Genomic DNA, 25,475 nt, shown 5'->3' with positions numbered 1-25,475 from the left:
TTTATAAGGAGACAGAAGAGGTTCGGCTTGTCAAACACTGCAGCTTCGATAATAATAAAATGGTAAAACAAAATGAAGATTGCTTTTCTCCCAGTGTGATAAATATATGTTTTCTATAATGATCTATCTATCTATCTATAAGTAACACACATGCTGTGGCGGATTTGACCTCGTTCTCCATGATCCTGCTTATTCTTATTCTTTAGGTTGTCAGTCAGACAGTATGTTGGTATGTTAGTTGATCTAGGACAGGGTGTTCTTTGAGATTTACACAACTTGTCTTCAGGGGGAGGTGATGTACGCTACAGGGACAGGAACGTTTGTCGATTGGCGTGCTAAAGACGTCAACTGCCGTCATGACTGTCGGGAAAGCGCACTGCACGCTGATTGGCTAGGTAGGCAACGCTCTTCCGTATAAATGTCAGTGCGGCTCAAACTACTGTGTACATATTGGGGGGTGTAGATATCTGTAATGTTTTACATCTAGACTTGTATTAATTTACTGAAACCATAAAACAGGAAGATACATTGTCCACCCGGCTTAGTAATCTTTCACTGTATATTGTTAATTATAGCGTATCTTCTTGGCTTCGGCAAAGCGCTATGGACTAGCCCATTATTGAGTAACCCCTCAGCACCCGGTGTTCCGTGACTCACCAGAAACATGATGTAACTTTTGCCGGCTTTCTATTACAACACAGCCAGAAGTTCAAAGAGAAAAAGAAGACCCCCCGTCCTTGTGTAGGGAAACATTCTCGAGCTATTTTTTGAATACATGGCTCGGTTTCGTTAGTGTGGGTGAAAAGATAGCTGAACGGTGCCAGAAACGTGGTCTTTCTCTTTTGGACTCTCTTTTGGTAGCTACAGTAAAGAATGAATCCTGCTCGCCGCTGTTCTGCTTTATTCGGCCAGCTTTGTGTGCCGGTCCGGGGGAAACAAACGACAAGGAGAACCGTTTTACCAGTTTTGGCTCAGGCTGGGACACGGTACTGTCACCCCGGAGTTGGAGGAGGTGGAGGAGGAGGAGGAGGGGGAGTCAAAGGGACCTGTCCACAGCTGAATCCAAGCGGAGGACACAGCACCGTGGCAGCACCAGGTACTGTACGCCTAAGTGTCTTTGACACCATGACAACTCAAGTCAAACCCATGCCATTTAACCTTTGGTAATCATCTTTCAGTTCCTCTCGTGATACATTCAATAGGTTTCGGTGTAAAATGTCACTGGCCTACTCTTGTTCATTAAACATGTTTGTAAGTTTAGATTCTGCCATGATTGTATTGTAATTCCTGTAAATGGAACTTTCACATGGGAACAAAACTGTCCATTGATGAAACTGTCCTCCGTGCTCAGGATTCCTTCCTCACGACAAAGTAGCACATTCTGTGTCTGTGTCCCCCACATGCAGTACGTGAAGAGCAGAAAGAAACAGGATAAGTTGAAATGAATTTGAAAGGATGCGTTTCAAAAATATCCCTGAGGCAATAAGGAAATATTACCAAACAACTGGTTAGATGGGATACGTGGCAACAGTATATTTCTGCAGAGGGCAAAATGTTAAAAATGTAACCCCTTGGTAAGAGTCACAATGTTCTGAATAGCAGTGAGTGGAAAGAATTTAATGTAGTTTGAAAAAGAGAGTTCTACACTGTTGCCACTTTCATGATTATGAACAACTCACGACATCGTGACTATAAATCGCTTCAAGTACTAAAAGGTGGAAAAGTACTACATAAATGCAAGACTCATTTTTTTCCCATATTTATTGGTGTTTTTGAATGTTAGGAAGTGGAAGAATGATCTTGGTCTTGTGTTTATCCACATGTGGTACTGGGGATCAGACCACTAACCACTCTGGCACTTTACTGTTTGCTCCCTTGAGCCACAGCTGCTTAAATGCAGAATAAATCATAAATACAATTTCACAGGCCTAGATTTGGGATGTGGAGGATTTACACCGATCAGGCACTATGGCCACCAACATTATGACCACCTTCCTAATATAGTGTAGGTCTCCATTGTGCCTCCAAAACAGTTGTGAGTCATCAGGGAATGGACATGGGCCTTCTGAGGGTGTCATGTGGTGTCTGGCAACAGAATGTTGTTATTGGGGGCCTTTGGGTCCTATGGGTTGAGGGGAGGGGCCCCTGTGGATCATCCCACAGATACTTGATCAGTTTGGGATCTAGTGAATTTGGAGGCCAGGTCAACACCTTGTGCTGTTCTTCATGTTCTTTGAGTTGTTCCTAAACAGTTTTTGTATGTCTATCTGTGTCAGGCTGCATCCTGCTGGGGATGGCTGCTGCCATCAAGGAGTGTCATTGCTATGGGGTGGGGGTGCCTCTTTAGAATCTGCAAAACAACACAGAAACATTATGTAATTATTTTTTATTTGTGTAGGTAAATTTGCTTAAAAAGCAAACAGAACAAATACTTACATGGGAGAGAAAACCTTCAACCAGCTAATCTTTGCATTATTTAAACTATAAGACCATCAGAATGTACCATTTATCAGAGATGTTGTTGTTTTCAGTCAGAATAGTAGTTTTCTTCTTTCATGGGTTCAGAAGTTGTCACAGAAGTGTAGGAGTCTTGTTGGCATGCTGGCTAATAACTTTCCCGTGATAGGTGCTGTCTTTATACATGTCTGCGGTCCCCACATACTAAATAAAGACAGAAATCTGTAGCATTTCTTTCTGTCAACCAGTCCCATAGGGGATGCTTTTTTTCCTCCTTAGCCGTAGCCCAGTACTCCTGCTAAGTAACCAGTTCTATTTATTCTCCCTCTACAGCGGTACAGGATAATCTTAATGTCCTCTCATGTGACTCCTAAGCAGGTACCTCTGTGTAGTAATCTGTTCCAGCTACCTAATTTCCCCCCCCCTGTCACTGCAAACCATGACATTGTGATTCTAATCTCACTGCAGACAAAAGAAGCTGATAGATTAGTGTGGAGGACAAGCGCCAAGGTTTGCTACTGAGATGTGAATGCACAGGATTTGCCTGGTTACTTTCCATGTATGGAAATGGCATTAGTGCTGCTTGATTGTACAGTATACCATTGAGCAACTGATTGAGTTTAAAATCTGACAACGACTAGAGTTAAACTGTTATAATGTTTCAAACATTTGGGTCCGACTGCAAATCTATAGTCAAATGTGCTTGTCAATTATAAATCCTGTGTAATCCCGTATTGAAGCATTTGTAAGGAAATTAAGCTCTAAAGACTAAACTTATTACTTAATATTGCTGTGACCTTGCGATCACACAGTGATGTTACAGAGTGATTATTTGTCTCTTACAAACAACTTTACCATGTTTAGTGTCTGGTGTGAGCCACCACCTATGAGAAGAGATATGGTCAGATGGGAACTTTACCCAAAATGGAAACAGCCTTGAAAACATATTGTGACTGATGATAAAAAATAAATAATAGCCTTCAAAAAGTACTACTAGTTAATCATAAGCCAGCCAGAAACTAGTGTTCAGGTCAAAGTTTTCCTACAGTTCTAACCGAGCTGAAGGTTTGTCTATTTTAGGACTTGTCACAAGGAAACAGCTCAGAGTCATCCCTGTGGTCAAGTCACACCTGATTAAATACAAGTACATCCAGTACATACTCAAGCACACCTGACCTGAGTTAGTGGCACAATGGTGGCTTAAATGAGCTTCTTTAATGGTTTCTGTGCTTGAGGTCAATAAAGGCAGAGACTCTTGATGTTTAAGATGATTAATGAAAAAAGTAGTTGCACTTTTTTTTGTCCAGTATACACACTTTTTTGTAGTGACGACCCACAAAGTCACAATAGCCAGGGAATAAAATAAAATAAAAACATGAATCAGGTCTAAATAGCTACTGTTCTGAAACTGTTGAAACATGAGATTTAAGGATTTTAGTGCTGATTATTGGCCGTTTCATTTCAGATGGGTTTCATCAGTCTAGAAGCCACTTTTAAGTGTCTGTATCGTTCTCAGTGGAATTCAGGACGGTGCTTTCACAGACAGCTCCATTTCTGCTCTGGGTTGATGTGAAAGACAAGTGCCTCATTCATTTGCAACCACTCAATCTAATATGGAGTCCTGGTAAATTAGTTAATTGGCACATGGTTTCCACAGCAGAAGGAGGTGACCTGGAATTTGATCTGTGTGTGACCAGCACCATGCATCATATTCTGTCTTATTATTCAGCAGCAGCTTCATTCAGTGCTGCAGTTGGATTTGTGACTCATCCTTTGCTCACTGCTGACAGTAATGTTAGAGGAAAAAAAATCAGTGTTAAAAGTGCTTCTGATAAAAATGTGAGTCATATGCAACTCACTCCATCTACAGTGACTGTTACTGTGGCTTCTTATTGAGCCAGCTCTACTAGCACATGACAAATCTTAGTGTAGCTTCCTGATGCTCCTATATTTATTTTCAGTGACAAAGTTTTACTTTACTTGGTATGTACTGTGACGTGTGTTGCTAGCTACTTGGTGCTTAAACAGGGAATTAGATGGTGAGCTTTTCTCAGTCTGACTGCCTGTCTGACATGTCAGTTTCCGGAGGTGTTCTCACTCCTCCTGTTTTTTTCAGATGCACTTGGAGTTAACATGTCGATATTGACAAACTGATCTCAGCATCCATTTCACATCAGCTAGCAGCTAATTCACAGCAACTAAAAGTCAATGTGGTGGATGAAATTAGATAATAATAATAATAACAATAGAAGGTTTTATCTCCTTCTCCTAAGTTTTTGCCATTAGTGACAGAACTTTCCAGCACAAGAGAGGCTCAGGTGGAACTAGTAACTTTAATGATGGTTCCACTGAGGTTGCATGTAAAACAGTGTGCATAATGGGACCTTGGCAGCTCCTCACATAAACGCCCAAGGTTTAGTCATGACCAATGTTATTAACATCACCTCTGCTTATTGCAGGGCTAACACAGAGAGACAGACAACCATTCACACTGACATGCACACCTACACAATTTAGAATCACTAGTGAACCTAACCAGCATGTCTTTGGACGGTGGGAGGAAGCTGGAGTACAGCTTTTCATACACAGGCAATACTTAAAGTAAGAATATTAGCAGGATATATTTACTTGTTGTTTAGAAAAAGCAAAACCTAGACTATGACCAAAATTTTGCTTTAAATACACTGTTGCCCATAAAGTTGGAGTAAAATGTTTTTTTTTTACCTCTTGAAATGAAATTATTGTCAATGTAATTTATTCATGATAAAGTGTAAATCTTCTCAAAACGTTATTGATCTGTCTCTTCCAAGCATATAACTGATGTGTATAACTGATGTGTATAAATAGGAAGAAAAAGAGAAATGTGTCTGAAAACTAAATTATTGCAACTTTATGTGCAGCAGTTTATTATGGTTGTTGGTAGTTAGTGAAGGTAGTGTATGAATGCCATCACAATTCACACTGAAGTTTTCCCTGACATTCCAGTTCACTGAGATTCCTCTGTGGATTGCCTACACTGCACAGCTCTCATTTGTGTGAGTGTGTCTGAGAGAGAGAAAGATAGCATTCTTGAGTCGGTCCATAAGTGACTGAGTCACCTCCTTCATCTGGCTGCCGCAGCAGCAGCAGCAATCACTGGGACTGTCGCATAAGAGTCACACTGTCCCTCCATACCCACATCCAGCGGACTGTCTTCACCCACTCAGTGCAGGCAAAACGGAGGAAGGGCTGATAGGACAACGAGCAGGGAAGAAGGAAGGGTGCTGGGCAGGTTAGCCTTTAGACAGTCTGAAAACTGTGTGCATTTCCTTCATCAGTTTTGTTCCATGTAAGTATCCATTGATGTTTGTGTGTTAGGCCAGGCGTTTTGTTGTCCTGTTATTGAGGCAAAGGAGGACCGCATCAATCTGTTATGCAGACAAATGGAAATCTTGTGACAAAATTGTGCCTCTGTTAACTCTGGTAACTCCCCACAGCCCTGCAATATACACAGCCTTTCTGAAACTTGACACTGTCAGAGTGGACAGATTCAGTACCGTGAAGGCTGAATGTAGTGGTGAAAATGTTTGGCACAGTGTTACATTGTTGCTGTAACGATGACAGTGCCAGTTGTTTAGCTGTTTGCTTGGAGAGTGGCAGTTATTTTGTAACTTGAGTATCGAATACGTACAGATAGTGGATGGCTTTCATGCACTTATTTGTGCAGGCACTCATGGCTGATGATGGGCTGGATTCAAATAAAAACTTTGGTGTTCCAGTAACTTTTCTTTAACACCATCTAGTTAAAACCTCCAAATCCTAAAATATGTCCAGCACCTTTATGACAGAATATCTTTCGAGAGAAACATGTTTCAAGAGAATGCTATACATATATAACATATGTATTGTTATCTCTTCCTCCCTGGCAGATAAACCTCAGAGACTTTCAAACAAGACTGATATTTATTTCTCAAGGTATACCGTATATGACTAATTACAAGATTACACATTAGATTACATTAGACCCAGTCCACTTACAGTGCAATGGGTCATGGAAACTGTCCACTCAGTCTATTTTACTGTTGTGTAACTTACTGTGTATTTTAACGTAATTGTTAATAGTGAGAAACAATGGTGCTTGTGTGAAACAACATGTCATAGTTATATCTGCACTGACCAGCCTACAAAAGCTAATGTTTGACTCCCAACCAGGGGTAGTTAAAAAAACGCTTAAAGTGCTAAAACTTACATTGACTGACATATTATGAATCGAAAGGTGGTGGTGGTGGTGGTGGTACCTACTTTAATAGGTTAATTAAACAGATGAATAAAAAAAAATTGACGTTTCTACTTCCACACTGTCTAGCCCTGCCATCCCCATCTATTGGACAAAATGCCCCAAACCCCACCCCCTAATTAGGCAACATCCTTATCCATGTGGCACACGCTAACAATCATGCACATGCACAACAGATACACACCTATCCAATCCCCATGAGTCTGTCCTTTTGCCTCATTGGTCCTTTAGTCTCTCTCTCTCTCTCTTCATGTCTGAGACAGGCTTTCGGTGTCTGCCCACTTTCTAGAGGTTATTCTGTCACCGTGACAGCGTGGGGTAGGAAGTAGGAGGGAGGGGTGGAGATGATTCAGAGATGATTCAGAGAGAGAGAAGCAGATAGACGCACTGGGGGATGAGACAGATAAAGGATGAGTCATAGGATGGACAGACCGAGGGGGAGGGTGTGTGAGAGGGAGAGAGAGAGAGAGAGAGAGCGATGTCGAGCTATGTAATGAAAAGAATAAAAGAAAAGAGGACTGGATTGAATGACTGAGAGAGGCTGACTGTCCGGGTCTTCAGACATAAGAAGGAGAAAAACCTTTGTTCAGATATGGAGGGCATAGGTAAGACATTGTTACTTACTTACAGTGACAGGTTCGGTGGAAAAGAGACGAGCAGGTAGCACTAAATCTACGTGTCCAGCATAGTTTTTACAGTGACTTCTCTCAAGGTAAAGCTTTTAGTGATTCCATTTGTATGTGGTTATGGCATCAGAAAGCAGTGATACAAAGTCTACATTTTAAATGAAAGTCAAAAAGGCTTCAGTCTGATGTGTGTCTGCAGTGTGACCTCTGTACCTGTCTGTCCAGCTAACATCAGATTATTCTCATATGCCCACAACCAGGTATCTATTACATAGCCATTGGATCAATGTTGAGCTTAAATTTGTTAATGTATTCAAGATGCTGACATTTCGAGTCAAGAACATATGACGCGCAGACATATGCCTGTCTGCTCATGGGCAGCTTCTGACAGCTGACCAATCAGACAGTTACAGACAGAGGCTGGGGGCTAGTGTGAGTTAATTAAAGACTTACATGAGGACTTTCATGAACTGTACATCATTCAAAGATATGCTGAAGTAGAGCCCCAGCATTAAGACTTAGATATTTAAATGGCTCAGTAGGTGGAGCGGGTTGTCCACCACTAACCCTCCGGCTCGATCCCCAGAACACGCCACATGCCGAAGTGTCCTTCAGCAGGACACTGAACCCCCAGTTGTCAACTGTGCAGAAAACACTGTCAAAAAGAGGCTTAGGAGGCTTTAGAGGAGCAAAACTCAGAGGACAAAAAAGTAGCCAGAGCAACTGTTAAAGTAGGAACACATTATGTCATTTTAAGCATTTAAAAGCAGAAAGAATTCAGTGTCCTTCTGAAAAATGAAAGGATATATTCACTGACATTAAAATGAATAATTGTTCAGTTAGTACTCTGCAGGATTTTGATGGTACAGCCTTTCTTGGTCTAGTATGACCAATAGCTTATGGTTGCTAATGTTAGTAAATGTAACAAAGCTCAAGTTCCTATAATGACCACACATATTGTCTCTTTGTTTCCCCTCCTTCAGTTTGTCCAATGGGTGGCAGCAACAGCAGGTTGTTTGGTACATTGGCCCAGTCACTGAACAGTACCCCCTTGGCCCAACCAGACCCATACTCAGAGGAGAGCCCGGACCAAGACTTGGACCCAGAGCTTCCAGAGGCAGACCCGGATCAGTTGCTCAGAGAGTGCGAAGAGGCTCTGCAGAGGCGCCCGGCCCGACCACACCGGGATTTAGTGTATCCAAGCGGCACGGCGCCGTGCCACCAAAAGCACAACTCCAACGTACGAGTCATGCAGTGGAATATACTCGCACAAGGTAGAAACGTGTGATTAGACTCACATTTATGATAAAGTTATGTTTTGTCATGGTGTGGTTCTTGGGATCTTTGTCTGTCCACCACTATGGTCCCAGATGAAATGCTAGAGTCTGCTAGATGGGCTGAGATTAAATGTTGTACATTATACGGTACATTTGTACACTGACATTCATGGTCCCCAGAGGATGAATTGTGTTGACTTTGGGGGTCCCCTCAATTACCTCCTACCACCACCATCAGTACCATCCTCATTTACAGTTTGTTGTGAAATGTTCTAGGCTATTGTCAGCCACTGGGTGTTTCACCATTAGGATGAACTGCAGTAACTTTGGTGACTTTGTATATAGCCATATAAAGAGCTCAACTTTTTATTTGTCCAGTACCAAATAAACACAAACTTTGTGCTAAGTGTTAAATAGCCTGCCATAGAGCTGCTAGCATGGCTCGTCCTTTTATGAAGATGAATGAATTAAAGGATACAAATCTTTTTCTTTCCAGCTCTTGGTGAGGGGAAGGATGGATTTATCCGCTGTCCACTGGAGGCTCTTAACTGGCATGAAAGGAAGTACTTGATATTGGAAGAGATCCTCACCTATCGCCCTGACATCCTGTGTCTGCAGGAAGTGGACCACTACTACGACACTTTCCAGCCAATTCTGGCCAGCTTAGGTTACCATGGCACCTTCCTAGCCAAACCCTGGTCTCCCTGCCTGGATGTAGAACAGAACAATGGCCCAGACGGCTGTGCTCTCTTTTACCGCCGCTCACGCTTCTCCCTCCATACCACAGCTCACCTGCGGCTGTCAGCCATGATGCTGCCGACCAACCAGGTAGCCATCGTCCAGATGCTGAACTGCCGGTTAACAGGACGGTGGTTATGCGTGGCTGTCACCCACCTGAAGGCTCGTAGCGGCTGGGAGAGGCTGCGGAGTGCGCAGGGTGCTGACTTGCTGCAAAGCCTGCGAAGCATCACATCCCGAGGCGGCAGCCACAGTGAGGTGGGATCGGGCACCGTCCCTTTGGTTGTGTGTGGGGATTTTAACGCAGAGCCCTCAGAGGACGTTTACAGACGCTTCAGCTCCTCTCCCCTGGGCCTGAACTCTGCGTACAAGCTGCTGAGCTCTGACGGACAGACAGAGCCAGCCTACACCACATGGAAGATCCGCCCCTCTGGAGAGAGCTGCAGCACACTGGACTATATCTGGTACAGTCATGATGCCTTAAGTGTGGAGAGCCTGTTGGACATTCCCACTGAAGAGCAGATTGGCCCAGACCGCCTCCCTTCTTATCACTACCCCTCTGACCATTTATCACTGCTCTGTGACATTAGCTTCAGGGAAGATCCCCATAGATTGATGTAGGCAGCATCACAGCAGTACTGGACCAATAGGAGGAGTCAGGACTCAGTAAGTGGACTGCTAGACCAGAAACATTGACTTAAAATATAAGTAAAAAGAAGAACATTTACAATCCATGGTTTATGGTATCATGTCCTACTAGGCAGGCATATGATGCTTATTTTATTTTTCTAGTATCATAGTTACACTTTAAAAGAGCTCGTAACAGACTTTATTCAGAAGCAGCAGGTTTCATGCAGGGATCAGGGAACTGCTATCCTTTCACAAAGGGCGTGAAAACCTGGCAGCGTAACATCGTAACTTGTCACAGTAGGAAAACCACATCACCACCTGTATTTTCCCTACAAAAAGTCTATGGCAGTCTGACTTCCTGTACCGTCTCATGTGTTCGATGCCAAAGACCACATGCCTATGTGGATCTTAAATTGCAAACTTGGCATGTGTGAATAATACAGCTATCAATAATTTAGTTGAGATTTGAGCCGCCAGAGTCTTGTGTCAGTGTTATTGAGTTCTGTATCTAAACATTTTTAATTGAATTTCAGCTGGAATGGCAGCTAAAGGCTTTATCTGCTGAACTTTGAATACTGGAAAACAACTGCAGTTATTTATAAAAACTGTTATCATTCAATTGTATTAAATTATTCTTTGGACTGCTTGTGCAAGCAGCTTTTCCTGTAGTGCTTTAATTTATTTTTCTCGGTTTCATGCAGGTGATCATGGTATCGTTACTTTGACTCTGCTATACATAAAGAATGTTCACATATAAATAATATTAAAATAATTATTTTTACCCTTATTGCTGTCCTGTCTTGTTTGATTTCCTGTCTAATTTTAAGTTTTTGTTTCACCACACACCACTATTGATTAGAAAAATAATTTGCAAAATAAAATGACTGAAGAGATTCCATGAAACAACAGTCTGAAACCAACAACTTTGAGTCTGCAGCATGTCTATGTCTATGTCCCTGTCCTGCACAAACATCATCCCCAGTCAGAGCCTCTTAGGCCAGGCCAAATCAGGCAGTGGTAAGCCTCATTAATGTTCCTGTGGATGAATGTGAGCTAGTTCCTACTCATCCTTTCATTCATTATTGTAACATTCATTATTGTGCACTTGTCCTTGAGAGTGCACACCTACGGGAAATTTAGAATCGCCAACACAGTGAGAGGAAGCCAGAGTACCCGGAGAGAACCCATACAAGCACAGGGAGAACATGCAAACTCTACACACAAGGGCTCCAGCTGGTCGGTGGGTTCAAACTCAGAACCTTGCTGTGAGGCATCAGTGCTAGCCGCTACACCACTAGTTCCGACAGCGCATTCCAAATGTGAAAATCCATCTTGAGAACTGGTGTTATTAGCCAGATGTTCTTTACAGCTTCTAATATTTAGTATTCAACTGAATGAGCTCATTCTTAACAAACCTACCTCAGATAACAAGTCCTTTCCAAGACGCTTTATAAAACCCGGCCTGAAACCCCCAGAGCAAGCCTGAAGGTGACGGTGGCAAGGAAAAACTCCCTTTTAACAGGAAGAAACCTTGAGCAGAACCCAGCTCATATGGAGGGACCCATCTGCCTAAGGCCAGCCGGGTACAGACAGAAAAGAGAGAGAACAGCAGGAGAAACGAGATAAACATTCATTTGTCATCTGACTAAAGCATACATGTAGAATCTGATGATACAAATACAACATACAGCTGATGATGTTACATGACAGTTTGAGAATATAAGAGGAATCATAGGCAGGTTGGAGAATTGTTCATTCAGGTAGGAGTTGGTAACTGCAGGAGGCCATGAAGACTGGGCAAGTTGATGAGACCATGACAACAGATGTAGTATGAAACACACACGAAGATGCAGGGGGAGGGGAGGAGGAGGGGGAGAGGGACACACAGCAGTTAAAATGCTATACAGTTATAGCACAGAATTGCATGACTAGTAGTACAGTAGATAAGAAGTTAGAGGACAAGAAAGTGAAGGATGCAAGGAAGAAGAGGACATATGCTCAGTGCATCGTCCCCCAGCAGCCTAGGCCTATAGCAGCATAACTAAGGGATGGTTCAGTCCAGCCCTAACTATAAGCTTGATCAAAAAGGAAAGTCTTAAGCCTGACCTTAAAAATAGAGAGAGTGTCTGCCTCCTGAAGAGAGGAGCCTGATAGCTGGAAGCTTTACCTCTATTCTACTTTTTGAAATTCTAGGAACCACAAGTAGGCCTGCACTTTGAGATCAAAGTGATCTGTTGGGATGATATGGTACAATGAAGTCTTTTAAGATATGATGGAGCTAGGCCTTTAAGGGCCTTGTATGTAAGGAGGAGGATTTTAAATTCTATTCTAGACTTTAAAGGGAGCCAGTGAAGAGAAGCTAAAACTGGAGTAATATGATCTCTCTTGCTAATTCCTGTCAATGCTCTTGCTGTGGCATATTGAATCAATTGGAGGCTAATTATTGTCAGAATTTCAGCAGTGGTTATATGTGAAGATGAAAGTTAATCAATACAATGCAAGAATAGTTTTTGTAATTGAGCCAGTAAATCTGAATTATATGATAAGGACCATATCTGTTTTCTGCTGAATAGTTTCTGTAGATAACACGATGGGTGAATTGCTATTCTGGTTGTTGGCAAGAATTTAGATAGAGTGTAGAATTTGTTTTCACATATGACAACGTGTGGCTGGGGTAGTTTTCTGATCCAATAAATTACTGAAATATTAGCAAGTCATCTCCATCAATTAAGCGATCTCAACTATAACTATTTTCTGTGGTATAGCTGTTACAAGCTCCTTTTTGTGTGTGTGTCTGTGTCAGGCTGCATCCTGCTGGGGATGGCTGCTGCCATCAAGGAGTGTCATTGCTATGGGGTGGAGGTGTCTGGTCTGGTCTAGGTGGGTGGAACATGTCTAAGTAACATCCACATGAATGCCAGGTCCAAAAGTTTCCCAGGAGAACACTGAATACTCACAAGATGGTCAATGGTTGTATGTTGTGTATGTCTAATTGTTTTGGGAGATGAATAAAACAACTTCAGATGGCTTTATTCACATTTGTCTTTTTTTTATAATACATATTTCAGTAAAATCTACTTCAATACATTGATAGTACAAGAAAAAAAATAGTATATTATACTTCAAATGTGTAGCACACCATTTAGTTCATTTACCTGGACACAGACATCCTTTCACTCCCTTTTTAGGAACAGTAAAAAAAAAACAGAAGAGAGAAGAGCGGGAGAATGTGACAGTGCTGTGGAGTAACAGAATTCTGCAGACAAATCATTGCAGACCGAAACAAAAGAATTCAAACTACATCTGTACTGATACATACCAGCTGAGTATCAAAAATGCTTTTTACACTTTCGTTTACAACAAAGTCTTGTCAGGCTTTTTATATTAGGTTTGATTACAAAAAGACTTCTTTTCATTTACAATCTAAGGCAGCCCATGTTTTCTGAGCTCTGAATGATCTGTGTGTATATGTGTGTGTGTGTGTATGTGTGTGTACAATAGTCCCTTTGATCCTCTGTGGGGCTTCAGCAGCTCCATAGTGAGGGCAGGAATCTCCCTGGAGACTAACATCAGGGTGACAGTCGGAGCCAGGAAGCAGCTCTGCTCTGACAGAGGAAGGTGTGAGAGCAGTGTCCACAGTCACGTCCATTACCCCCCCCCCCCCCCCTCCCAAGGGCAGGGCTCTCAGGACTCTGCTGATGTCTCTGACAGGCTGGAGGGGGGCAGCGCCTCCACTGCCACCTCTGATTGTGCTGCTTCAGGCTGACTGCTGGAGGGCTTCTGGGGCTGGGTGGGGGATTTGGGAGAGCCAGAGTGAGGCTGGCTGACCTGGACAGAGAGCTGCGGCAAAGGCTGGGCCACAGCCGCCGGTTTGGCCAGAATGAGCTGTGGTCCTGACCGGCCTGCTGCTAGCTGGACCGTAGACGCAGTGACTCCATGTTTAACGGTGGCTTGCCCTAACTGTGTAGCGATAGGTTTGGCTTGGATAAGCTGCGTGAGCTGGCCTGATGAATTAGCCTGCATAAGGGTGGCCAGTTGGTTGGCTGGGATGGTGATGATGGTGATCTTCTCTCCTGCTTTGGAGCCACTTGGAAGCATGGTGGGCAGCGCTTGGATCACCAGTTTGGGAGGAGCGCTGGCGGAGGTGTTCGCTACCGTTACTGGGACGCCAGAGGTGGTGGTGAGTATGGAGGAGGAGTTTAATGTCATCTGACCTAGTGAGTTGGTCATGACCACTGGCATGGCTCGAATGGACCTGTGGGAGAAAACATGGAGAGAAAAAAGATACCATGAGTTGCTTTTACACTATGAATCAAGTTTCTTAACTGACTGGATGAATTCAACAATCTATTTTATGTTTATATATGTCAGACCACTTAAATCTTGTTTACTGTAATGCTGTCATAAGCAGATTCATCAGATTCTCAGGCTAAAGACATTCTCTAGGACAACAAACGAGACCAGCCTTCTCAGACCTGGTGGCAGTGTTGCTGGGGATGACCGTGACATAGGTCTGCTGAGGGTGGGTGGCCGCGGGGGAGCTGGCAACCAGGCTGGCGGGGCCCTGAGGTTGAGCCGAATGCCTGCCAGACATCAGGCCCTCGCTGTCCTCCACCTCCTCGCCCTCCTCCTCGTCATCAATTACTCTGATGTTTTTGGGCATGTCCTTAAACTGGTAGGCCAGTCGCTGACCCTCCACTTTGGCGAGGATGCCGCGCTGGTAGTAATACCTACACACACGCACACACACAGAATCACAGCTGTGTTATTACTATAGGATACCATTTCAGAAAGTACAAGAACAAAAGAAAAAATGGATTTATACAAAAAACATATATACATTTTATATCAAAAATTATTCAAAATTACACAAAACCTATCAAAATGATGTTTGTTTTTTTTGTCAAACCGTTTCTCTCATAATTATGACTTTAAATTTCATATTTCTGTCACTTTTAATCAAAGAATTTGTACTTTGATATTAAGTCCTTTATATCACTGACTTCATGTCATTGTTTTATTTATTTATTCTAAATCTAGTATGCAGACGGACTATGATCAGGACTATCAGGTGTTTGTGCGGAGGACAAGCTGACCTCAGGGCTCGACCCATGGTCTCGTAATTCATGTCGGGTTTATTCTTGTGTTTCCCCCACAGTTTGGACACCGCCTTGGAGTCCACTAGTTTGAAGATGCCCTTGTCTCTCTGCATCCACTTGATGTATTTGGGACATGTGTTTTTATCCTGCAGCAGTTCCAGGAGAAACTCCCACAGATAGGTGGTGTTGCCTGGAGGATACATGACACAGAACAAGCTCCAGATCAAATAGTTATCTTCACACTCATGTGTTCATACATTGACGGATGGAACTATCCGGCATTCTAGCATGATAACATAGCTGCTATTTCCCCATGGTAGATAAACACGATGATTTGCAGCCTTCAGAGAGAGAGAGCTGATACTAACCTTTTCCTTCCCTCTGCCTCTTCTTGATCCCCACATCGAAGGAACCGTTGGAGGCAGGCTGGTGTGTCTTGGGCTTTCGTCCACCTGCACTCAACACAAGCCACATATATAGTTAGAATTGCAGTCACATACTTTGACACATTGTCTGATACGTTAGTTTGAGGGTTATGTGATACACCTTAAGGTTTTAACCACACACTGCCACTCAAACCCAGAGATTGCTGACATATTTACAGAGGTGTGTGGACAGCAAGCTGAATGGTGACAGCCCAAACAGTATCATTTATTCATATTATTTCTTTAATAGCCTTTATTACAATCGCCCATAGCCTAAATTAAATACTTACTTCATTATAATTTATTCATAATGACAACTCGTCTTCAACTGAACAGTATCACATTGAGATCATTAAAATATAATAATAAACAAATCCGTCAAGAGAAGCTGAACAGCTGTCTGATGGCGTCAGAGGAAGGAAGCCTCCACTTGCAGCTTCTACATGAACAAGCAGAAGGAGCAACATGTGCTATTAAATGATCAGGATAGTTTTTAGTACCTATTGGACAGCCACCACCATAGACAGCATACCTATATGTCACTGCCCTGTTTTGTGAAAGATTGGAATCTGTGCAACAACAAAATGCACAATTTGATCCAAGTTCAACTGTTCTGTTAGCCTTAGTGAGTTTATCAAACTAGCACATTAAAACCCTTTTACTTTTTAATCTATACTCTTTTAACCTGCATTACCAAAAATACAGTCTGGCTATGTTTGAAGACTACAGAAGTGACATACTATGGCTTTAACATGCTTGTGAGAACATACAAAACATATGCAACCCACTGGTATTACCAGGCGTATTTGGGTGGCACTGACCTCCTCTCTTCTTCTTCGCTGCAGGTTCACATTCAGAAGGAATGGGAAAGGACTCCTCCTCTATGGGTCCACACTCTGTAGACACCTCCACTACCGTCTCCATCATCACATCCTCTGCTGGGGGGGGGGGAGACAGAGAGACAGAGAGAGAGAATGTTGTCATTGACTATAAGCACTATATTCATCAGTACAAACTACCGTAGCTCTTTGCAGGTAAAGCAATAGAGTTTAGTTGCTGAGTGAACGGTACAAAATTTCTAAAACAAAATGACCATTAATAGGAACAGAGAAGAATAACATAATAACCCAGGAGATAACTGAAGAGGAAATGCATATGGCTATATAAAAATTGAAAACGAATTAAATGGTTGGTGCCAACGGCTACCCAGCTGAATGGTATCAAATCTTTACCGGTACTAAAGGACTGCTTTAAGGTACTAAATTATGTAATGTTCTTCGGGGTGGGGAGACCCCATTGTCCTGGACATGAGCAGTGATTCTGGTCATTCCTAAGCCGGGTATGGATAAGACAGAATGGAGTTCCTATAGGCAAATAAAAATTTTGACCCTACATGAGAAGCAGGGTGGAAGGAATTCGAACAAAGCTATACTAATATATCTCTCCAACCTTTATTGGAATCCACAAGAAACACCTAGACTGGATGGCAACACATTTAAATATCTGATACAAATTTTTGAAGACTCAAAATTTGAAAGAAATGCACAGATATTACACTGGGCGGCATATGATACAGAATTTACACCAGACGAATTAGACTCCAGCTTTAAACAATGGACAACTAGAGGCATCATCGCATACTGTAAAATAGCCTGCAGTAAAGGGCAGTACAAGTACAAGAACAGAATTACAATTTGGAGAAACAGGACTTTTTTTAGATACCTTCAATTGAGACATCATGAGGAATGAGTGTAATCAAGATATACACTTATGCACAATGCTAATAGATGACTGATTTCCAGGATGTATTCGCCATTACAGTTTGAAAGGGGATTATACTCAATGTATGTAAAATCAAGATGGGAAAAAATCTGAAGACTGGTCATATAAATACGTAGGACACTGTCTACCAGCCAAGCTCAATACTATGGAGAGGTTTTACGTGGATCAGTGAGTCACATAGACGTGCGCAGATGTGACAGCTGAGACAGGACAGATATTTTATTTCTTACAAATATAATTGGCATGTAGTAAAAAAGCAATAACCAGGTATAACTAAGTAAGGAGCGTCCAACAATTGTGTAATGGATAGATACAATTCAGGAAATCTATATCATGGAACAATTTACCTTTTTTTTGGAGACACAATACTGAGGAATGTGATAAATACGTAAGGGAATGGGAGTCTTACATAGCCTGGGTGTTCCCATACTGCTTTGCGCGCGATTTCATTCTCGCTGCAAAAGCAGTCTGGAAACCATCGCCCATATTTTCTCCTGAGATAGGGAACCAATCACAGAACGGGGGGGGGGGGGGGGGGGGGGGGGGGGGCAGCAAGACGATGACGACGTCTATGCGCGACACCGAAGTTTGTAGTGTGTTAATCCAACATGGCAGCGGACCTAACGTTACCGTTCAATGCAGCCTTAGACAGTGTTTTAAGTAGCTTAGAACGCAAGTTTATTTTAAAAAAAGAGCAACGTTTGGCGTTGAAAGACTTCATTGCCAAGAAGGATGTGTTTGCTCTGCTACCAACAGGCTTTGGCTATGAATCGCGCGCAAGGCAGCATGGGAATTACCAGGGGCATTTGATAGACATTCGTAGCGCCCAATAAACGGCTCTAGGCATTTGTAAAACCACGCCTCAAATACGAGAAAATAAACACGTAGTTTCCAGACCAGCATCTCATTGAGATGTGCAGTCGCGTCAGCCAGGCTAAGTCTTACATGTATCTAAGAAGAATTTCTGTAAATCACTAAGGAATATTACCTTTGTCTGGAATACATGGTTGTATTTTCTTCATTAAGGTTACCACTATAATGGACTTCTTTTTTGAAAACACCCAGACTCTCTGTAATTTTAAGTTAACAAGGAGTCATGGCATGTCAAGGGACAATTATGAACACCTCTGTCTTTTTTTTTTTTATAATTATTTTACATAGGGTCAGTTTGCATACTATAATGCCCTCCTGGCCTTTCTGTGTTATTGTTTTGTTGCATGAAAATAAAAAAATAAAGTTAAAATAGAGAAATCAGAAAGGTATCTGAATTTATATACCCAGACTCTGTTTAAATAAATGCACTCAAAGCCCATCTCCAGGTTTCCATCTATTAGCAATGAAAACAGTCACTTCAGGTGTCTAAATGACTCATAAATTCCGGTGTCTATCAAAGGAGGCAGTTCAGTCACTGTGTTTCTTACCTGTGCTGCGTTCATTGTGCAGTCCTCCTGGAGACTCCATATGAAGAAGAGCTTCAGCTGCTTCAAACGTTTTATCAAAACACACCATGTCATGGCCCGACATCTCAACTGAGAACAGGAGCAGACAAAAACCTGTCAGCACGCACACCTCTGCAAACAATACATGCTCACTGAAACCTATAGCATAAGATAACCAAAAAAATCCTGTTTATAGTTAAAAAAAAAAAAAACTACATGGATGACAGTTTCAAGTCTGCAACTTCAACTACTTTAAAATGTTGACTTCCTTGTTTCAGGTCTGTAGAGGCAGTCTGTTCCTCCCTTCCTGTTTCCTGTAATCTGTCTAAATAGTTTAGTGTTGTTCCTGCCAGCAGAGGGCTGTCTACATCAACCTCAAGCAGCTCAAGATTATACAAAGTATCTGATGAAGCGTTATTATTAAGAGAGTGACACAAAGCATTAAAGTCCCAAATGAAAAGATTGTTTTATAAACTCAGTCCATGAACTCATTCTAACTTCCCACTTTTTCTAAATAACTATAATTATCTTATAAATCATTCCACTATTTATGAGTCAGGTTTGAAACTCACTGGTCTCAGCCACTTCTGTGACCACCTCCTGTTCGTCAGCCACATCCTGCATCAGGTACGTCTCATCATCATAGACTAGAACCTGGGCTGAGTAGCACTCCTCCACATGAGCACTGGGCACCTCCTCCACAATTACAGCTGGACAGCTCTCCTCCTGCAGCACCACCCCTTCCTCCTCTTCCAAGTCTTCCCCCACTATCACCGCCTCTACCTCTTGCTGCACCACTTCTTCCTCCTCTTCAGTGGGCTGCTGTTCACAGGGAAGAACATTTGAGAAGATCTGAGACAAATGAGATTTAACTGCATCGAATTCCATGTTCTACGAGACCAAAATCATACAACATGGCATGTGAAATCTAGCTTCTTTTTTTTTTTACATCTGTTGATAAAATATATACCGAGGGATCTGATTACAAGTGGAGAGCCCTAAGTTCAGATGTGAACGCACCCAGGACAAACTCATTGAGATCCGATCTGGGCTACATTTGATGACATTTTTTTTAGCAGTGTGAACTTATTGTGTTGTGGGCATATTAATGAAAACCTACTCCTCTGCATAACCAGAGTGTCATTCATTTCTGAAAGAAAGATATTCTAGATGATAGACTGCCAGAAAAGGTAAAACAAATGTACATGTGGTCTGTTCATTAGTAAGAAAGCACTAGAATGTCTTTTGTCCTTGTAGCTGGTAACAAAATACATAATTTACAAGATATCAAGAAATAAAAATGTTGAATATCAGCAGGCTCTGTGTAATTCTGTTATAAACAGTATGAGCATTTGGTTAATCAGCCACGTGCTGTTGTTGATGTATGTTTAGTAGCTATGTAGAGTTAAATTACTAAATGTCCACAATAGTGGACACAGCCTTTATTTACTTTATTCATTTTATTACTACAGACTTTTTATCATCAGTCTCTGGGCCAGCTGTTTGTAGCAGTGGCATTACTGTGCTTATCGATGGTCCCAGCGATTAAGTTAAAATCTGATCTTTGACTTACTTGATTTTCGGGATTGTACATTGAATTACAAAATGATTCACTGTTGTTTATATTGGTGGTGCAAATTCAAACTGAAGATGTTCTTAGGGCTCTCAGGAGTCAGCAGAACTCTTTGGTCAGGAAGCTTAATTAAATTTTAAAACATTAACTTAAGTACCTAGAGAGCAGAATCTACTGCTCTCTGTTCTAATAATACGGACTGCAGTCACATTTCATAACACGCAGACTTTCCTGACAGAGGTTGTTTGGATACAAAGGCTTACCTGTTGGGACTCCTCCACGACAGTCACATATTCCACTATGTTCCCTCCACCATCTGACACTACCACAGAGGTCATCACTCATTCCTACCAAAATAAAAGCATAGTGAGGGTCAGGATGAAAGAGGCTGCACTAACAGAACAGTGCTAAAAGTTCTACAAGTCCGGTTTGATTTAATTTATTTTAACTTCTGAGTATGTTTGTAAGCAGAGGGGTGGGGTCACGTGAAAACCCCATGAGCGCCAACTCTCCTCATGACTGCATCCCAGTAGTGTAGTGGTCTTTGTTGCGACAACATTATACCACATTACACTCCAGTCAAAACAATATTCTTGTGAAGGCTAAATTAAGTTTAGAAATGATAGGTAATTAAGGTTTAATTTTAATAACACTGTTAAAACATGTTGAAAAGGCATCTGGTTTTATACAAGAGCCACAATCTGTGAAAGCTAACAACAAGGGAGACAAATCCCAAACTTCTGAATACAACATTTAAAAATGAGGCTTGTAACAGCCTTTTGTATATAGATGTTGTTGTTTCATTGTTTAATTTTGTTCTAACAGTGTATATAAATTCAGAAACCAAATGCAATGGAGATAACTTAAAGGCTCTGTATATAGTGTTATGTTGAACTGATATCAAAAAGAAATGGCTAGATGAACAATTTAACTGTTATTTAAAAATGTTTTTGTGACAATTAACTGTAAAGAAGGCAAGTATCCTGAAAACATGCTGCTCGGGGAATGCCAGGACAAATTATTCAAATCAGGGAGAGTAGCTAAAAATCTAGCAGTGCCCTCCAAAGACACCTCCGACTGGGCTTTAGAGATCAGACACTGACCATCATCATCACCAATGTTTACTTTCTGCGCGGGGCGGCACGTCTATGTGACTCACTGAGCCTATAGCTGCAGCTTCAAACTCTCCAGCTAACTACTTAGCTCATGCTTCGGCTAATAATAAACAAGACCAGGTCGACTTAGCGGCTTTTTACGTTATGGACCTCCCATATTCACTGCCATATACATCAAAACAGCATTACAGCACCAAAATAGAGAATGCCCTCAGTCCAATAACTTAGCAACTGTTAGCATTAACATTTGAAATTGATATCGAAACAGTTAGCAGAATGCTAGCTAGCATATGCATAGTCTATATATTGTATAGCAAATAACTATAAACTGTCACTGACTGTCTAATAAAGCAAATACGACACGTGTGTATGAAGTTGTGATCTACCACAAGGTGATGATGTGAGAATGCAATGAGTTTCCTGCCCTTACCTTGCTTTGCTTCTGCCAGCGAAAAGTAAGCTTCACGGCTAGCGCTAGCTGGGCCAAACGTTAGCTCGCGTTAGCCAAGTTGACAAGGCCAAAACGATTACTTCGCTCGCATAAACCGGCGTTTATAAGGCTCCTGTGCCTCAGAAATAAGTTCGCAGGCACCTATCGATGCCCTGCGCTGAAAACTAAAGGGTGAACGCGGACACGGGCCCTGAAGTTGTGTTTTGATTCCTGCTCGTTCCTGCTATCCTGTAGCTTTCCGGCGCGCCGCCTCTTCGCTACTACCGATTCAGCGGGTCAAAGCGCAGAGCGCCGTGACGTCACGAGGACGAACCCAGCCGACGGTGAGCCGAGTCGACGGGGAGCCGAGCCGACGGGGAGCCGACTGGGAGCCGAGCCGACGGGGAGCCGACGGGGAGCCGAGCCGCTAGGAGCGATCTGTTGGATCGCTGCAATGAGACACAAAAACACGCGTTCCAAATGAGAGAGAAAATATAAATATTCCTTTCAGTGTGATTGTATTGATTTCACAACTGGAATTATTATACGTTTTTTCAAGTCAGAAAATAAGCAGGGGCCCATGTGAATTACTGAAATAAAACAGGGTTTGTTTGCCGTAATCCTCCTTTCTATTAACAGAAGCCAGTAACAATTGTTACTGGCCATTAAAAGATCTTACAGCGCCTATAACGTATGAGGTATTGTACATAATCCATAGTGTTAGTTCTCTGCAAAAGTAGACTATTCAAAAGTTTAAGTCTGACTCAGTCAAATGGTACAAAATGAACCTTGAAATAGTTACTGTGCCAAACTCACAAATTAACAAACTAACAAATAGTTGTTGCCAGGTAGCACTTTAGTAGAAATGCTAAGTAGTCTCATATTTATATAACACTTTTCTACCTAAGCACTTTACACTCACGGTGAAACATCTACCCATTCGCTCACACAAGCATAACATTCACACACCTTTGCCAAGCACTGGAAGCAACTCTGGGTTCAGTGCCCAGCACTATGTCTGCAAAATAATGCAGCTCGGCCTTTTTCTTCACCTTGATGGTGAACTCCTCCCTCAGACCTCCTATTCCACCAAAGCCTGCGGTTTGGATTTAGGTTTTGATGGGCTGTGTGATTTCTGAGTGGGCAACATTAGGAAGATGCAAAACACAAGGGGCAAAGTGGTGTAGTAGCAGTTCATTTTAACTTAGCAGCTTCATTTTTCTGGTGCAAACCGGTATGCTTATTACTTTTACAATAACAATATTTAGTCTAATGTCATATATTTGCAAACAATTTGAGTGAAATGTTGAATCTCTTTCATGACAGCAGCACTCAAATACATGAACTCTAACTCACTAAAACCCATGTTATTTCAATATGATCTGGCAATGTTCCAAAGAGCTACGTTCATGATGGGTAAGAGCAGCAACACACGTCAATGAGTCAATAAAGCTCCTAAAAAATATGGTTTCAAATCATAAAGGTGCCACGTGATGTTTTTTGTAAACATACTAAATTTTACATTAAGTGTAAATCACCAGATGATCTCCGGTGAGCTCAGGTGGATCAATTTTATAGTAGAGGATGCACAGCGGACTTAAAAAATAAAATAGATGGACTGTCAATACATCTCGCTTGGCTGGACCAGTTTGCATGATAGCAGACAACAGTTTGTTTGGACAGGTGACACCATTGGCAACAATTGAAACCGCAATTTGTGTGGTTTTCTTTGTAAATTCAAGTGGCATGTATGGTTTTGGAGAGTGAAATTGTGGATTATTAATTTGCTCCCAGTAGTATTTTCAAAATGAAATCAACTATAAATGATTTCCATGTTGAGTTATATTGAACACTTTTCATAGTGTTAATATAATTTGAACCTTTTTCAGTGTTAAAAAAACAACACACTGATAGTGTTAACTTTTGACACTACACACTAGTGTTAGGTAAATTCAACACTGATGTGTGTTAAATTTCAGCTATTGAGACTGTTGTTCCAACTCTGTTAAAGTGTTAACTGTTTAACACTTTCAAAAGTGTTAGTTTAACTCGATTTAAAGTGGACCAATACAGACACTAGCATAGTGTTGAATTTAACTCCCAAGGATTTAACACTTCCGAATTTGCCGTGTACACTTCATCACTTCATTAAGTAGTTTCTACCTCTGCAGAGGACGTGCTTATTTTTCTATCTTTCTTTCTTATTGCTGCTCTGGGTGACAATGTTTTATTTTTATTAGGTCTACTTCTTCTGCCTGAGTATAGGTTACCAATCCAATTGCAGTGGCTTATAGTGGTTTATTATGCTCCAATTGCACAGTGCCTGGCGTGTGTCCAGTTTAAGATCAAATGGAACTGATCAACATATGCAGGTCGTTAGAACTCAATTGATTGTCTGTGCATGTTTCATGAATCCCTTTCAGGAATCATCTTGCCACTTTGTGTAGGAACAAATATAGGAGAGTAGTGGAATAGTGTGGCACAGTTTCATAGGATGGGAATCTGAGGCCTGAAGCTCAGTGTACCCAGGCTATCTTTTAACTTTTAGCTGTCTGGTTCTGCTCAACAACCGCAGTCAACACGAAATCAGTTACCAGCCTGGCAAGTTCTCCAAATCTACCTATGAGTGTGTTCACATAAAAAAGGTTTGCAGCACGTGACTAGCAAACGGTAAGATCAGATAAAAACTACTAGAACAAATAGTCCTGGCTAAAAGAAACACAGTCGCTGCAGCTAAGGCACAGCTGTCTAAAAGCTGGTGAAATGAAGGCCAGGCTGTCTTCACAGACTATTTTAACAGAGGACCAACAAAGAAGTTCACCCCAATACACTACGACAATCAACTGAAACTAAACAACCAATACCAGCAACCTGTGAGCAATTGTATCAAGGTTTATAATGCATCACATGCATGGTATACAGGTACAGCAGCAATGAAATTAAATTGCAACAACACACACTGTGCTAATTTGGCAAGTGCCTAAAAGCGAAATTAAATAAGGTAAAGAATAAAGAAAATAATGACGAATAAAATTCATAATAATAATAATAAATTAAGTAAAATAATAATCTTCTGTAATCGCTTGTTCCTGTGAAGGGTCGCAGTGTCTGCTGGAGCCTATATGATGAATAAAATAGTGGATAAAAATGTCAGCTATTCCAAGATGAGTTATTGTACAGTATAATTTATACTCTCTATAGCCTGTAGGAAGAAGCTCCTTCTCAGCCTCTCCTGGCGATAAGGAAGCAGAGCTGCTTCCCAGTCTGTGGTTTGGATGGTGGAGGTCCTTGATGATCCGCTGTAGTGGACTAACAGAGGAACAAGAGGCTTCCTGTGCTGGTTGCCATCCATGGAAAAGACGCAAAGATGTAATTTGACATAAAATGTTGTCATAATTAGCAGTTAATTAGCATAATTGCCACCTTTGGAGTTATGGCCAAAATCACAGTGACGTTCTTCTTTAAGATATGCCTGTTGACAGCCACCTTCTTTATGCAGCAAGCTTTCATGGAAGCAATGAAAGTTGAAAGCCGGTCATTTTAATTAAATTCCTTTACAAGATTAACATTTTGTATTGATGCTAACTGTGTCTTCAGATCTTGCTAGC

At 41.7% G+C, this 25,475-nt stretch overlaps 2 protein-coding genes across 7 annotated transcripts; one reads left to right on the top strand and one right to left on the bottom strand.

The window, feature by feature from the left end:
- Positions 1-815: 815 nt before the first annotated feature.
- Positions 816-12,908, top strand: LOC311491982 (nocturnin-like). Of its 2 annotated transcripts, XM_084550082.1 has the most exons (4): positions 816-1,096; positions 8,343-8,633; positions 9,133-10,040; positions 10,706-10,742. In XM_084550082.1, exons 1-3 carry the CDS (start codon positions 874-876, stop codon positions 9,993-9,995), a joined length of 1,377 nt encoding a protein of 458 aa, XP_084406208.1. In that variant the 5' UTR covers positions 816-873; the 3' UTR covers positions 9,996-10,040; positions 10,706-10,742. The 2 variants fall into 2 exon arrangements, with proteins under 2 accessions (XP_084406208.1, XP_084406207.1); XM_084550081.1 differs by having other exon boundaries at positions 9,133-12,908.
- Positions 12,909-13,018: 110 nt separating this feature from the next.
- On the bottom strand, positions 13,019-22,165 carry elf2a (E74-like factor 2a (ets domain transcription factor)). Of its 5 annotated transcripts, none has more exons than XM_084550076.1 (9): positions 21,868-22,165; positions 20,586-20,669; positions 19,322-19,601; positions 18,732-18,839; positions 16,350-16,466; positions 15,472-15,555; positions 15,101-15,293; positions 14,480-14,734; positions 13,019-14,259 (listed from the first exon to the last, which is right to left on the bottom strand). In XM_084550076.1, exons 2-9 carry the CDS (start codon positions 20,658-20,660, stop codon positions 13,689-13,691), a joined length of 1,683 nt encoding a protein of 560 aa, XP_084406202.1. In that variant the 5' UTR covers positions 20,661-20,669; positions 21,868-22,165; the 3' UTR covers positions 13,019-13,688. The 5 variants fall into 5 exon arrangements, with proteins under 5 accessions (XP_084406202.1, XP_084406203.1, XP_084406204.1 ...); XM_084550077.1 differs by having other exon boundaries at positions 16,350-16,463; XM_084550078.1 differs by having other exon boundaries at positions 19,322-19,571.
- Between the last annotated feature and the right edge of the window lie 3,310 nt (positions 22,166-25,475).

This window comes from Chelon labrosus (assembly GCF_963514085.1).
Source record: "Chelon labrosus genome assembly, chromosome: 8".
NCBI classification, from domain to species: Eukaryota; Metazoa; Chordata; class Actinopteri; order Mugiliformes; family Mugilidae; genus Chelon; species Chelon labrosus.
This window is presented reverse-complemented; position numbering and strand designations above follow the sequence as displayed.

Coding starts and splice junctions, on each gene's coding strand:
- elf2a (XM_084550076.1), bottom strand. CDS start 20,660: ATGACCTCTGTGGTAGTGTCAGATGGTGGAGGGAACATAGTGGAATAT. Junction 16,467..18,731: donor GCACAATGAACGCAGCACAG/GTAAGAAACACA, acceptor CCCCCCCCCCAG/CAGAGGATGTGATGATGGAG. Junction 14,735..15,100: donor ACCATGGGTCGAGCCCTGAG/GTCAGCTTGTCC, acceptor GCGTGTGTGTAG/GTATTACTACCAGCGCGGCA.
- LOC311491982 (XM_084550081.1), top strand. CDS start 874: ATGAATCCTGCTCGCCGCTGTTCTGCTTTATTCGGCCAGCTTTGTGTG. Junction 1,097..8,342: donor CAGCACCGTGGCAGCACCAG/GTACTGTACGCC, acceptor CCCCTCCTTCAG/TTTGTCCAATGGGTGGCAGC. Junction 8,634..9,132: donor GTGGAATATACTCGCACAAG/GTAGAAACGTGT, acceptor TTTTCTTTCCAG/CTCTTGGTGAGGGGAAGGAT.